The following is a 15,458-nucleotide window of genomic DNA, read 5'->3' on the forward strand; positions in this document are numbered from 1 at the left end:
CCTGAGTTACAGAATGGATACATGAAATCAAAGGATGGGTTGAGAGGACAAGACGGAGAGGAATGTGAATTAGCCTGTGTGGACCACAAAGACCAGCAGAGAACTATTAGGCTGAATAGTCTCTCTGTATAATGGAAGTTGAATTACAAGAGAAATCAAGTACAACTTTGGACTTAGCAGCTTCTTTATGAAGGATAATGATGTTTGCAATGAATTCCCATACCAAAGTCATCATCATGTCCACAGGGCTGACTTTATTGGGATTAATCCTGTGCAGGTACTTCTTGACTTGTTCGAACGAGGGCCGGTAATTTGGATTCTGTGCACGGCACTTCCTAATCAGCTGCGGAACAAAAGGAAGAGAAAAGTTCGTAAAAAGTCTCTGATTTCCCTGCCAAGCCATTTACTAACTCCTGGAGCAACCATCTGCTGGAGGAAGTCAGTGGGTCGAGCAGCATGTCGGAGAAAGGCTTTGGGTGTGAGAGTTGGGCAGTGAGATGGCCAGTATAAACAGAGCAGGGGAGTGGTGAGGTTGTGGTCCAAGGTGACTGGTGGACAGAGGATGGGTGCAAGTTGGCAGGCGGGTTGTTCCAGCTGGGGGATATTGGGCTTACATCAGCAGGCATGGAGCTAGAAGACAGTGGCAGGTGAATGATGGATAGAGGCATCCAAGGAGAAAGAGAAAAGAAATCAAGAGGCAGATAGACTGAGGTATGGGGGAGTGGTGTGTGAAGGTTGGAGACAGCTGCTGGAAGAAGATAGGCAGGAAGAAAGAGTTTACCAGTGCTGGACCCTGATAGTAAAGGAGCTGATAATGGAAGCCATTAGGATAAAGATGAATGGTTGATGGGACCAGAACCAGGAGGGGGAGGAGGATTCTAATTCCTGAGTTTGCCCCAGACATGGCTTTTCCTGCAGCAGCTCACTTACCATGACATATTCAGAGGGACAAGGACAGGCATTTTCTGACTTCCCACTTATTAATTCTGGTAAAGGTGGGCACCTCCCACATTCAGTCAAATTTCCATCTTCCCTCTGAAATATGACACAATGACACAAGTTAAACATTAATTTAAGTAGAATATTTTTTGTTTAAAAGACAAGTCAGAAAATCATGTTCTTTTGCAAAACATGCCGTTGCTATCTTTAAGTTATACACCTACACTGAAGGTTATAGGAATAAGATACAGACTGGAACCATGGCTGAATGGAAAATGACCGTGGTACAGATTTTGAAGCGTATAAAAAGGGGGCTACTACTTTATGCAAATTGGAATCTGAGGGAGAAGGCAAGAAAGAGAGAACGAACTGTAGAACAGGCTGTTGGGCACCTGAGGTTACTTCTAGTATTGTATTACAGTAGATCATTTGATTGTTGATAAGTATTCTTTCCTTCTGTGTTTTAGTGAAGTGGCTAATCTGTAGTCTTTATATAATCCCACTGGTTTTTTTAATAGCACCTCCTATATTTGCAAATACCTTTTGCTGCTGAAGCAGGAAAGAACAAGGAACAAAGTTATAAAACAATGTCTGTCTGCTGTTAATGATTACAGCTTGGCATTCAATGCCATCATCCCATCAGTATTAAGCCTGGGCCTCTGTGCCTCTGTCTGCAGCTGGATCTTGGAAATCCTCACTGGGAGACAACTGTTGGCATGGATTGGCCATAGCGTCATAGCGTCTGCTCCTCACTGACGAACAACACAGGCGCATACTGAGCCTACTGTTCTACTCTCTCTACATTCACGACTGTGTGGCTAAGGACAACTTAAGCACCATTTATAAATTTGCAGATGACACTATGATTGTTGGTAAAATCTCAGACAGTGACGAGAAGGCATATGGGAGCGAGCTGGATTGGCTGTTTGAGTGGTGTTGCAACAACCACTTTGCACTTAACATCAGCAGGACCGAGGGATTGATTGTGGACCTCTGAAAGAGGAAATCAGGATTCCTCCTTGAGGGGTCAATTGTGGAAAGGGTGAGCAGCTTTAAGTCCCTAGGTAAGAATAACTCCGAGAATCAGTCCTATGCCTGGAGCATTGATGAAATCACAAAGAAGGCAGACCAGCAGCTCTACTTTGTTAAACGTTTGAGGAGTTATGGTTTGTCAACAAAGGTCTTGTGCATTTCTATACAGAGTAAATTCCTAATTTCCAGAGTAATCTCATGAGAGTTCAGCTTTCTGCAAGGTTTTAGATCTCAGTAACAGGACCTATTCAGGGTTGAAACTGATGGACCGTAAATACCGAGGAAATTAGTGGATATGAATTGTAGTTGGAGCTGAGTTAGAAGGTCAGTCAATGTTCTCACGGATTGGTGATACAGGCTCAAGGGGCCAAATGGTCTGCTCCTACTCAGATTCGTTATGAGAGAATTTTCTGGACTTTCTGCCCATTAATTGAAGCATTTCCAAAGAGGGTAAATATATTACAATGCTTAAAAGACATTTGGGCAGGTATATGGATAGGAAACAAAGGTTTAGAAAGATATAGACCATGCAAGTAAATGGGTCTACCTCAGGAAGGCAACTTGGTTGAGCAAAAGGACCTGTTTCCAAGCTTTATTACTCTCTGACCTCCATGTCCCTTGGCCACATAGGAAGATCTTCCCCTGCATTTCCTGACAACAGTTGCTCTAGTTACCATTCTGCGGCTAACCATGGTTTCACTCATGAGTTTTGGCTATTTCCTTATGGATTAAAATTGATTAAAAGAAAAACACTGGTAAAGTTTATTTTTCCCTCAAAAATTTAAAGAATATGTTGGAGAGAACCACAGGTTGTTAAACTTAACAATGACCAGTGACAGCTGAATGATATTGGAGTTGAAGTGTCTAAGAAACGAGAAGAGGTTGGGCAAATAAGGGAAGTATCTATTAGGTGTAGCAGAATAAGGATACTATACAGTGTTTATAAAAAGTATTCACCCACCTTGGAAGTTTTCATGTTTTATTGTTTTACAACATTGAATCACAGTGGATTTAATTTGACTTTTTTGATGCTGATCAATGGAAAAAGACTTTTGTGTCAAGTGAAAACAGATCTTTGCAAAGTGAGATAAATTAATAACAAATATAAAAACACAAAATAATTGCGTAAGTATTCAGCCCATTCAAGTCAGAATTTATTAGATGTGACTTTGGCAGCAATTACAGCCTTGAGTCAGAGTGGATAGCTCTCTATCAGCTTTGCACATCTGGACACTGCAATATTTTCCCCATTCTTCTTTACAAAACTGCTCTGTCAGCTCACATGGGGATCATGAGTGAACAGCCCTCTTCAAGTCCAGTCACAATTCTCAATTGGATTGAGGTCTGGACTCTGACTTGGCTGCTCTAGGACATTAACTTTGTTGTTTTTAAGCCATTCCTGTGTAGCTTTGGCTTTATGCTTGGGGTCATTGTCTTTCTGGAAAACAAATCTTCTCCCAAGTCACAGTTCTCCCTCTTGCAGACTGCCTCAGGTTTTGCTCCAGAATTTCCCTGTATTTTTCTCTTTTCATTTTACTCTTTACCTTCACAAGCCTTCCAGGGTCTGCTGCAGTGAAGCATCCCCACAACATGATGCAGCCATCACCATTCTTCACAATCGGGATGGTGTGTTTTTGATGATGTGCATTGTTTGGCTTATGCCAAACATAGTGTTTAGTCTGGTGGCCAAAAAGCTCAATTCTGGTTTCATCAGACCAGACTCTTTGTCACTCTCCTTCAAAGCTGCGACTGGTGAAACACCTGGGCAACAGTTGTATGTGCAGTCTCTCCCATCTCAGCCACTAAAGCTTGTAACTCCTCCAGAGTTGTCATAGGTCTCTTGGTAGCCTCCCTCACTAGACCCATTCTTGCACGGTCACTCAGTATTTGAGGAAAACCTGCTCTAGGCAGATTTACAGCTGGGCCATACTCTTTCCATTTCTTGATTGAATTAACTGTACTCCAAGGGATATTCAGTGACTTGGAAATTTCATGTATCTATCTCCTGACTTGTGTTTTTCAATAGCCTTTTTGCAGAGTTGCTTGGAGGGTTCCTTTGTCTTCATGTTGAGGTTTTTGCCAGGATACTGACTCACCAGCTGATGGACTTTCCAGACACAGGTGTATTTTAACTGCAATCAATTGAAACACCTTGACTGCACACAGATGATCTCCATTTAACTAATTATGTGACTTCTAAAACCAATTGACTGCACCAGTGATGATTAGGTATGTCATATTAAAGGGGGCGAATACTTATACAATCAATTACTTTGTGTTTTATATCCATAATTAATTTAGATCACTTTGTAGAGATCTGTTTTCACTTTGACAGGAAAGAGTCTTTTTCTGTTGATCAGTGTCAAAAAGCTAAATTAAATCCACTGGGATTCAAAGTTGTAAAACAATAAACATGAAGACTCCCAAGGCGGTGAATACTTTTTACAGGCACTGTAAATGAGGTGGTTAAACAATTTGACCAGATCAGTGGAAGAATCTATTTCCTCTGGTGAGGTGTCCAGTTTAAGAGCTCACAATTGTAAAAGCAGCAGTAGGAACAGAGATAAGTTCCTGTTTCTTATAGAACTGTAAGTATAAACCAGGGTTCAGATCAAAGAATATCAGCATTGGAATCTGCCTGGCTTTTTAAATTAATCTTACCGGCACAGGGTCACTTCTGGTCGCAATTTGCAGTAGAATGATGGCATAGCTGTAAAAATTTTAGAAAAAAATAATTTAAGAATAATGTCCAACTGGTGCAAAGCTTTGATTCTGCACACAAAGTTATAACTCCTGTTCCACTCCACTGCAATCACACACTGCTCCAGTTTGTTTAGTTTGTGCTGTGACTCTATCCCAGTTAAGAAGGGACCCAAACTACCCTTCTTCCAGCGCACAAAGTTGGCACAGGAGATCCAGTTATATTGGGACGTTGGCTTCTACTCAGGTAGTACATACATCATCTCGCTCTTGAGCTTGAGAACAGGTGGAACTTCCAGACGTGATGTTAGAAGTAGAAGAAATTGGGGAGGAAGTTGCCTTGCACTGATTGGCCTCTCCATGGCTGGACTGTACGAAGCCTCACCACTGGAACATTGAGCCATAAGACCATTAGATCATAAGATATAGCAGCAGAGTCTGCTCCACCATTTCATCATGGCTGATTCACTTTCCCTCTCAGCCCCAATCTCCTGCCTTCTCTCTGTATCTCTTCATACTCTGACTAATCAAGAATCTATCAACCTCTACCTTAAATATACCTGATGACTTGGCCTCCATAGCTGTCTGTGGCAACGAATTCCACAGATTCACCACTCTCTGGCTAAAGAAATTCCTTCTCATCTTTGTTCTAAATGGATGTTACTCAGTTCTTAGGCTGTGTTCTCTGGTCTTAGACTCCCCCATTATAGGAAAGATCCTCTTCAAATCTACTCTGTCTAGGCCTTTCAACATTCGATAGGTTTCAATGAGATCCCCCCACCCCCACCATTCTTATTAATTCCAGTATGCACAGTAAGCCAGCAAACTGTAGGAGAAAGAATATTGCTTGCACGAAGGAGGCATATATTGCCTATGCCTATCTGACACCTTTCCAAATGGTACATCACTTGAGACTCTTGGCACAGAACCTTCAGTTCTATTGCCCTCAATACCTAGGAGAGTTCATCGGTTTTCCTTTGCTTGAAGCCATGGCATCCACTTGACCAGAACCATCACATTTGAAAGCCACTGCTCCAAATTTGTCCATACATTGAAAAGCTGGATTTCTCTGCATGCTGGAGTTGGTAGTTGGCTTACTCGTGTCACATGTACTAAGATACAGAGAAAAGCTTCTGTTTGTATGTCATCCATTCAGACTATTCCATACATAAGAACGTCGAGGGAGTGCATGAGAAATCAAACACAATACAGGATATAAAGTTGCGGTTTCAGACAAAGTGCAGGGGTGATGGTGAGGTAGATCAAGAGCTCTTAAGTTTGTATTTATCATGTAAGAAGTTCATTCAAGAGTCTTATAACAGCAGGATAGAAGATGTCTTTGAGCCTCTTAGTATGTGTTCTCAAGTTTTTTTTATCTTCTGCCTAGTTGTGTGGGAGGATGAGAGAGAACAAGCAGGATGGGAGGAGTCCTTGATTATGTCAGCACCTTTTCTGAGGCATTGGGCAGTGAGCATGGAATAAATGGAGGGGAGGCTGGTTTTAACGATGGACTGGGCTTTTCACAATTCTCTGCATCGTTTTACAGTCTTGGGCCGAGCAGTTGCCGCAGTGTATCCAGACCGGATGCTCTCTATGGCGCATCGGTAAAAACTGGTGAGGCTCATCAGAAATATGCCACATTTCCTCAACCTTCTGAGGAAGTAAAGACACTGGTAAGCTTTCTTGGTCGTTGCTTCGCTGTGGTTGGACCAGGACCAGTTGTAGACATCTGAGCCTGCAGCCTTTAACTCAAAAGAGTGCCACTCACTGATGTATGACTTAATGTCCATGGAAGTTATTCTGCTGGTTACCTGTATACATCTGCAGCAGGAGTGGGTTCAAAGTTCGATGCCAGCTGGGCCTCCGGAGGTAAGTATACTTGAATCAGCCTCTGTCGGTAGGTACTAGGGGGATCAGAAAAGTCCTCTTTCCTGTATATTGGCAGGCAGAAATCTGGTGGAAAAGACATGAAACTTCATTAACTCATGACAAAGATCTGAGGTAGGAAACATTAGGAATTTTCTTCAAGCAAGAATTGTGGTGATCTGGAATGTACCTGAAAAGGCACTAAAGCATATTAGAATGTAAAACATAGATCAATAAAGCACAAGAACAGAGCGTATGTCTGGTCCATCTGTCTGTCATAATCTAATAAACTTTTATCATGTCTGCAGTGGAATTTCATTGTTGTGATTAATGCCATGGAAGTCGATGATAGCACATTCAGAGTTCACACATCATTGGAAGCCAGCTGCCCCTCTGTTTTTTGACTTAATGGATTACCATTGCTCACCTGCAAGTTTACAAACCCACCGGTCGTCGATCACTGCATTGGTGGACTTCAACCTGCCGTGGTAAATCCTACGTTGGTGAAGGTAGGCCATCCCTCTGGCTATGTCAGTTGCAAAAGAGAACCTGGGGCAAAAGTATACAGGGTTACCCAACAGTTGTCCTGAAAGTAAAGAGGGTCCAACACAATGCAATCAGTAGTGTCTCAGCTCTGGGATCTGGTGGTATCAGGTACTGGGCCAATTATCCAGAGCACTGGATTAGTGATCTGGAAACAATTTAAAGTCTCATCATTGTGGCCAAGGAATGGAAACCCAGATAATTTAATTATAAGTAGCTCATGGCATTAAAGGTGATCATTAAACTTCTAGAAGGTAGCTAAAATCATCTAATTCAGGGTCATTTAAATGATGCATTCCCCTTTGGTTCCAAGTGTTATTTAATACTCACAGTATTGTGGCCCTCCTTATATGCCCTCTGCAAAAGCACGGGAAGATAGCGTAAGGGCAACTGAGAATGGGTAAGAGATGGAAGCCTTGCCAGTGGGACAACATTGCCCAAAGGAATGAGAAAACTCACCCAACTCAATCCAATGAAACCGTCACTGTGTTTGCTTATGAAGGAACCATCAGAAAGTGCTGGAGGAACTCAGCAAGTCAGGTAACATACCTGTAGATGCTGTCGGACTTGCTGAGTTTATTCAGCACTTGTCCGTGTTCTTCAAGATTTCCGGCATTTGCAGAATCTCTTGTGCTTATGAAGTACACATCAGGACAGATTTAGTTGTGCAAAGCTAATTTTGCATAAATACAGCTGCACTAAGCTAGGGGCAAATGCAGAATCTACATTGTCCAATGACCAGAGAACAGACATAATTTGACCTTACCATGAAGCACATTGATAAGGTTCTTCTTAAAGTGTGGTCACATTTATAAGGAAGGCAGCAAACTTCTGCGACAAGCTTTGTGTTAAGTACCATATAACTTATTGTACATGATGTTTATTGAAGGATAAAGAATAGCTCGTACCCTGTAATAACTCCCTGATCTTTGAAATAATTGAGGAATTTAAATTTTTCAATGACGGAGCAGATTATTACCTTATCTGATGTGCTCTTGCCTTGAGATTCATTTCTGTTTGGTAGCACAAAATAAATGGCATAGTCATGCAACAACGTTCTGCCCTGTCACTAAATTTTATTTTGTTAATGGCAATTTCAGAGGCAGGCACATGGAAATGACTATCATTCCCCGGGACTGAGGTTCTGAGGAAGCACTTCCAATAGACCAACCCCCTCGCTCTTTATTGCATTGAAGCTGGGCTCAGGCCTCTGCAGAACAAGCAGCACCTGAGAGTGACTGGACACTGAATGAAGATAGAAATGGACATCATTGTGATAAATGCGTAAGGCAAACAATGAAGCTGCACTGGCTGCCAAGGTCCACACGTGCCACTTGAGTGAGACATCTTTGTTGCTGGAAACCTTATTCAGGCACAGCATTAATTCAAGGGCCTGGGGACAACTGGAATGAGGAGAATGAAGTTCAATCCCTACCTGAAGCCCCAGTTCAGTGGGATGTCTTCATTTAGCAACACGTCGTTCAAGCTGCCTTTGGGGCAGTATTCTGTTATTATCGCCACGTTTGGGAGTTCAGTGCAGCCACCGATAAACTTGCAGAGGTTTGGGTGGTCAAGTTCCCTGCCAAATCCAAACACAGGCACGGAACATGAAGTTTCTTCCAGCTCTTGTAGAAGGCACATTTGTGCAAATGACAAAGTGTATCTCAATAGCCCCTTTCACATCCTCAAGCCTTGGCAACATATACATATAACAAAATAACTCTCGAAGTGTCATCATTGCTATAAAGCAGGAAGAGCTAGAGCTGATGTGTGCATGACAAAATCCCACAACCTGTAAAATTATAATAACCATATCATCTGTTTCAACTGGCTGCTGGAAAGATAAGTTTCGACTGGATTTTGTTTGTCACTCCTCTGCCCAACATCACAGATGATCTGCATCCCACTATATCCTTACATAACCTCTTTTCCTATCTACACTTACACTAATTATTGTGTAATCTGCAAACTTAATAATCATACCCCTTACATTTTCATCCAGGTCACATAGATATTACAAACAACAAATGTCCCAGCTGCAGTCCCTGTGGAGCACCACACATGGCAGAAAAACACCGTTCCACCACTACCTTCTAGCACAAAGCCAATTTTAAATCCATTTTACTATTGAGCTTCTGACCCCCTATGCCTTGACTTAGTTGACTACGTGGGACTTTGTCAAAACCCTTACTAAAGACCATGTCTGCTCTGCCTGTATCAGTTTTCTTAGTCACTGGGAATCTTTATTATTAGAGTGGATGGAGAGCCCCTATCATATTTTAATGATGTTGGAGGAAGATCTCCCAACCTCCTGCCTCCTTTTGCCATGGGTAGGAGCTTGTCTTGGAGTGCACCTGCACCATTAAAACCTTGCACTTTAAAACCCAGGGCAGTGACACCCAATAGTTTAACTTTTCAAAGCTCTCCTTTCAAACACCTTGGCACGGAAGAGCCATGTGACTTTCTTTCACCACTAACAGCATAGCCCACAGGTGTGAGACTCCACAGCAACTTGTTCTGCTCCAAGTTACAAAGCCCTTTTCACTTGGAGAAGAATCCCAAAGCAGAGGGTATGAGTGTACCCAGACCGGATGTGGAAACACTTGGGAAGCTGACCAAAGGCTCAGTCCAGTGAGCAGGAGCTAAGGAACCTTAGAAGTGTGTAAAGAGGGACGGAGACATTGAATGGAAGTTCCAGAGCCTCCCTCTCTCTTTTTTTTTAAATATATTTTTATTGAAAGAATGACACAATACAGAATACATAATGCATTACATTTTCCTCCATTTTGCTTTTATATCTTACCCCTAAACAAACCTCCCCTCACCCGCCCTCCCCGAACATACTATGGCAGCTAGTGTATTTACAATACAACAATTCACAAATACAAGTACGGACATTTCACAGCCATACCCCCACACTCCTTCAAGACAAAGGCCCACACACATCCACAACACGTCAGATGATCCAGAATACACTCATATTACAATTCAACCACCCTGTGAGGTAAACCATATGCGTGTTAAAAGGGAGGCAACTTCCCAAGTACAATCAAATGCCCTCAACTCCCTCTCTTTTGATGATGAATGAGAGGCTGTCAGTCATCGGGACTGGGGGCTCAGAGAAGCGACGGGGCAGACTGTAACATTGAAACAGTGAGTTGTTGATCTCCCACTCTCATTCGTTATAATGGTCACCTCATTATAGGAAGGATGTGGAAGCTATGGAGAGGGTGCAGAGGAGATTTACCAGGATGTTGCCTGGTTTGGAGAACAAGTCATATGAAGCAAGGTTAGCAGAGCTGGGACTTTCCTCTTTGAAGCGTAGAAGAATGAGAGGGGACTTGATAGAGGTCTACAAGATTATGAGAGGCATAGATAGGGTGGATAGTCAGTACCTGTTTCCCAGGGCACCAATAGCAAACACCAGAGGGCATATGTACAAAATTAAGGGAGGGAAGTTTAGGGGAGACATTAGGGGTAAGTTTTTTACACAGAGGGTTGTGAGTGCCTGGAATGACTTGCCAGGGATGGTGGTGGAGGCTAAAACATTAGGGGTATTTAAGAGCCTCTTGGACAGGCACATGGATGAAAGAAAAATGGAGGGTTATGGGGTAGTGTGTTTAGTACTTTTTTTAAGGATTATATGGGTCAGCACAACATGGAGGGCTGAAGGGCCTGTACTGTGCTGTAGTGTTCTATGGTTACAGTAGTGATATCTCTCTCTCTCCTTTGCTAGTGAGAGAGAGCCTGTCTGAGATGTCGGAACTGTTGGGGTGGACAATAGTTTCTGATTGACTCTAGATCATGGTCTGTTGGGGGAGTTGCTGTTGCTTGCATGGTGGGTGGTGGGGACGGTGATTTTTGCTGGAAGGGGGAGGGTTGATGCTTTGCTGCTGCTTGTGCTTGGGAGGGGGAGGGAAGCTTTGGGGTTCTAATGTTTTCTGTTATTTATTCTTTGGGGTTTTCTGTTTTGTGGATGTCTGTGAAGAGTAAGAATTTTAGGCTGTATACTATATACGTTATCCGATATTACTTATCCATTTGAACCATTTGAGTCTCAGTTTGAGACAGCTGAGGCTGATGTAACATTTTGTGGTGGAGGAATTGAATTATTTGGTTAAATGAGATCCAGAGTAAGTTAGCTTGACACTACACAAAAAGAAAATCATTTCATGTACATTTGGAAAGCCGATTGAACTCTGCCAAGTGCAATACGACAAAAACAGAAATGCTACTGTTTGCAACCCACCGGATATGCTTCACTTCTTTGCGAATAGATTTTGAAAGGGTGAAAGTTCTCTTCTTTATCTTCTTGATGGCAACTGTTCGGCCATCGCTGTAATGACAGAAAGAGTAATGATGATGGATTGCTATTTCACATACAATTTCTGTCCTATTTCTGGGATCATCATTTCAGACATTGAGGCCTATCACAAAGTTAAAAAAATATATTAAAGGCAAAATATTTTCAAACCCACAGTAAGAAGGGCTGGGAGAATAATTACGTTTAACTCATTCACTTTTTGTGGATATCATTGGTAAGATTAGTATCTATTGATGATGTTCTGGCTTAGATAAGTATTTAGACTAAGGGTTACTGATCAGAATAAGACAAATGATCCATGGATTAACATGGACAAATGTTAATTCAGTCCAGATACCTAACCTAATGATTTGACTTGACCTGAAGGTCTGCCTCACCTTCCCTGAATCAAGGCCAGTGAAGTCCACAGCCAGCACCACTGACCTCCAGCTGCCCAAAATTGTCTCATTGAACAACTGCTCCCGTGGATGCATTCACCCTCTCTGACTGGACACTGTAGGGAGATGTAATGGTCCGGTTTCCTTATGGAATATGTGGCCCCACACTTCTCCCTGATACGCTAGTGACTGCAAAGGTGATGGATTAGAGTCTTTGCTGCCCTCTGGACTAGGTGTTCAATAAACATTCAGCAAACCATGCTCTCAGGTATTTCTTTTACTAACGGAGAGTCTTTTCCAGTGGTGATTCTGCTTCTGCCATTTCCATCTCCACAGATCTGTTCGTTGTTGTAACACTTGTCCATTACCAGCCACCTTCTGACCCTTCGAGCCACACCACCCAGCAACCCTCTGATTTAATCCTAGCCCAATCTCAGGACAACTTACAATGACCAATTAACCTACCGACCAGTACGTCATTGAACTGTGGGAGGAAACCGGAGCACCTGCAGGAAACCTACACAATCACAGGGAGAACGTAGAAACTCCTTACAGAAAGTGGCAGGACATCTCCAGGTAATGAATGGGTTCTATTTTTACAGTCATTCGTAGATTGATTTTGTTCACAAGTTAGAAAAGACACAAAAATCACTTTATATGGTAAACACACCTTCATAGTATCATGCTGAATGGCATCTAAAGACTATTAAGAAAGAGCAGTTACTAAAGGTGGGGAGAGGTAGGAAGCTAGTTCTACCATTTGTATGGAAGTAGGTCAGAATCTTGGATTTAGTAAAACTGGGAGCTTGTGCAAATGGTGCAGGGTGTCCATAAATTGAGGAATCAAGAGAGAGAGAGAGAGAGGGAGAGGGAGAGGGAGAGAGAGGGAGGGAGGGAGAGAGAGAGAGAGAGAGAGAGAGAGAGAGAGAGAGAGAGAGTGTGTGTAAGTGTATGATCATGTGTATTTTCTCTCTCCCTCTTCACAGCTGCTACCCAATCTCCTGACAATTTCTGGAATGTGCACTTTTCAATTTAGAAACAGAAAACCTACAGCACACTACAGGCCCTTCGGCCCACGAAGTTGTGCCGAACATGTCCCTACCTCAGAAGTTACTAGGGTTACCCATAACCCTCTATTTTTCTAAACTATCCAAAAGTCTCTTAAAAGACCCTATCATATCCACCTTTACCGCCGTTGCCAGCAGCCCATTCCATGCACTCACCACTCTCTGTGTAAAAAACTTTTTTTTTGTAATTTATTTTTTTATTGAAGATCATCATCAAACAAGCAGTTCCATAAGATGTATTTCAGACATTGTACCTATATATCATATAATCATATATATCACAAATCTCCACAAAGTATTTATCTGAAGTATACACTTATAGAAAAGAGTGGAAAGAAAAAACAAGCAAAAGGAAAGAACTATGTACAAGTAGGGAGTGATCTTTTTTTTTTACAACAGATTCATTGATTTGTGAGAATAAAATCAGGCCTATGAGGCATTATGTAGTTAAACCATTTTTCCCAGTATGAATCAAATTGTTCCAAATTGGATAAAATTCTCATACGTTTGATTGGATTTAATAGCCCATTGACATTAAAAGAAATGAATTTTACCTTGTCCTTAGCCATCTGTATTTATCTGTCAATGTATCATTGAAATGAGAATAAAACTTAATCGATCTACTCCCTGAACAAATAAGAACCAAGAAACGCAAATAATAACAAAAATGGCAATGAACTTGTGATTCCAAGGGTGAGGTCTCTAGTAGATGACCCTGCGTTGAGCTAGAAGAAATGTCTAACTCTGGAGGATAACCCCTCCTACTTGTGAGTTGAGGGCTCCCATTGCAGTGTTCATAAAAGTCAGTGAACAAATCCATTACACAGAAAAGATTTCCCTGTGTACTCCTCCTATATACACACACACACACACACACACATATATGCACACATAGATACATATTCTCATTTTGGTGGGGGAAAAGGAGTAAGTGAGCGAATAAATAACAACTAAATAATATAAAATCCACATTATAATAAGTATTTCTCGAGATAGGTATATCACTGTGTACTTTTGCTTCCGTTTAGCTTCTCAATGTTTTTAAAGTTAGCCAAATCTTATGGCTCTTCTGAAGAGGGTGAGGACTGTCTTTGGGAAACACCCAGTCTCTTCCTGATATATTTCTCTCAGCCTCCTCCCGTCTCCTGCCTTCTTGATTCTCGCACTATTTCCAAAGCGTAGCGGGATAATTCCTCAGTCAGCCTTTCTCTTGTTTTGGTCATGCTGATGGGCAACCTCTGGCCTTCATGTCTGTAGTCGCCTCTTCCACTGTCTGGTACAACCGCATCCCGTTGTCATAAAACACTCGAAGTTTAGCAGGGTACGGAGTTTGAAATCTAATCTTTTTTTGCTTTAGTACTCGCTTTACTTCAGAGTATTCTTTGCGCTTCTGGAGGATCGCGTGGGGGTAATCTTGGTCGAAATATATTAATTTATCATTGAAAAACACTCTCTTCTTACCCCAGGCCCTTTGTAGAATCTCTGCCTTGGTGCTGTACTGAAGGAATTTAATTATTATCAAGCGTGGCTTTCTATCCTGGGTAGGTTTCGGGACTAACGCGCGGTGGGCTCTTTCGACTTCCAGCTCCATAGCCAGGGGAAGATCCAGCACATCCCACAGTAACTTTCCGACAAACTCTGTCATAGACGAGCCCTCCGCTCCTTCGGGAACGTTGTAGATTCTGATAATTTCTGCCGTGATCTTCCCTCCAGGTCAAGCAGTTTACCTTCTTGGTGATGTAATATTTTTATTGTTTTACTCTGTATCCGTCCCACATTTTGAATGCGATCTTCCACCTTCTCGATTCGAGTCTCTGCCACCGCTATTTTTTGATGAGCTCTGACTTAATATCACGGAGCTGCTGCTTTATATCTTTCAGGACCTCCATTATTTCTTTCAGGATTTTGAAGATATTCGCCACTTTGCCTGAACGAAGCCCGCTAGCACGCGGTCGGGTAGGAGAGCCGCTCGCTGCACTCCTCTTGGACGCAGGCTCCGCAGTGTCGCTTTTTTAATTTCCATTCCTTTTCCCCATTCTTGCCCCTCTTTTCAGTTCAAATCTTTTTCGAAAAATATTATATTTGATGGGATAACAGGGCTTAATACGCGTTTTTCCGGAGGAGCTAATGACTTAAGCTGCCCCTCTTGACATCACCGGAACCCCTCTGCGTAAAAAACTTACCCTTGACATCTCCTCTGTACCTACACCCAAGCACCTTAAACCTGTTCCCTCTTGTGGCAGCTATTTCAGCCCTGAGAAAAAGCCTCTGACTATCCACACGATCAATGCCTCTCATCATCTTATACACCTCTATCAGGTCACCTCTCATCCTCTGTTGCTCCAAGGAGAAAAGGCTGAGTTCACTCAACCTGTTTTTGTAAGGCATGCTCCCCAATCCAGGCCACATCCTTGTAAATCTTCTCTGCACCCTTTCTATGGTTTCCACATCCTTCCTGTAGTGAGGCGACCAGAACTGAGCACAGTACTCCAAGTGGGGTCTGACCAGGGTCCTATATAGCTGCAACATTACCTCTCAGCTCCTACATTCAATTCCACGATTGATGAAGGCCAATACACCATACGCCTTCTTAACCTCAGAGTCAACCTG

At 42.4% G+C, this 15,458-nt stretch overlaps 1 protein-coding gene across 1 annotated transcript in view; it reads right to left on the bottom strand.

Moving 5' to 3' along the window:
* LOC140729136 (atrial natriuretic peptide receptor 1) overlaps positions 1-15,458 on the bottom strand; it is a 59,267-nt gene that overhangs the window by 16,703 nt on the left and 27,106 nt on the right. Inside the window, exons 10-16 of the mRNA XM_073048577.1 lie at positions 11,330-11,416; positions 8,516-8,659; positions 6,965-7,086; positions 6,483-6,624; positions 4,633-4,681; positions 931-1,035; positions 224-343 (exon numbers count right to left, since the gene is read on the bottom strand). Of these exons, the coding sequence (XP_072904678.1) occupies positions 224-343; positions 931-1,035; positions 4,633-4,681; positions 6,483-6,624; positions 6,965-7,086; positions 8,516-8,659; positions 11,330-11,416 (769 nt within the window). The remainder of the gene's footprint in view (positions 1-223; positions 344-930; positions 1,036-4,632; positions 4,682-6,482; positions 6,625-6,964; positions 7,087-8,515; positions 8,660-11,329; positions 11,417-15,458) is intronic.

The sequence above is a fragment of the Hemitrygon akajei genome, chromosome 6, assembly GCF_048418815.1.
Source record: "Hemitrygon akajei chromosome 6, sHemAka1.3, whole genome shotgun sequence".
Classification (NCBI taxonomy): Eukaryota; Metazoa; Chordata; class Chondrichthyes; order Myliobatiformes; family Dasyatidae; genus Hemitrygon; species Hemitrygon akajei.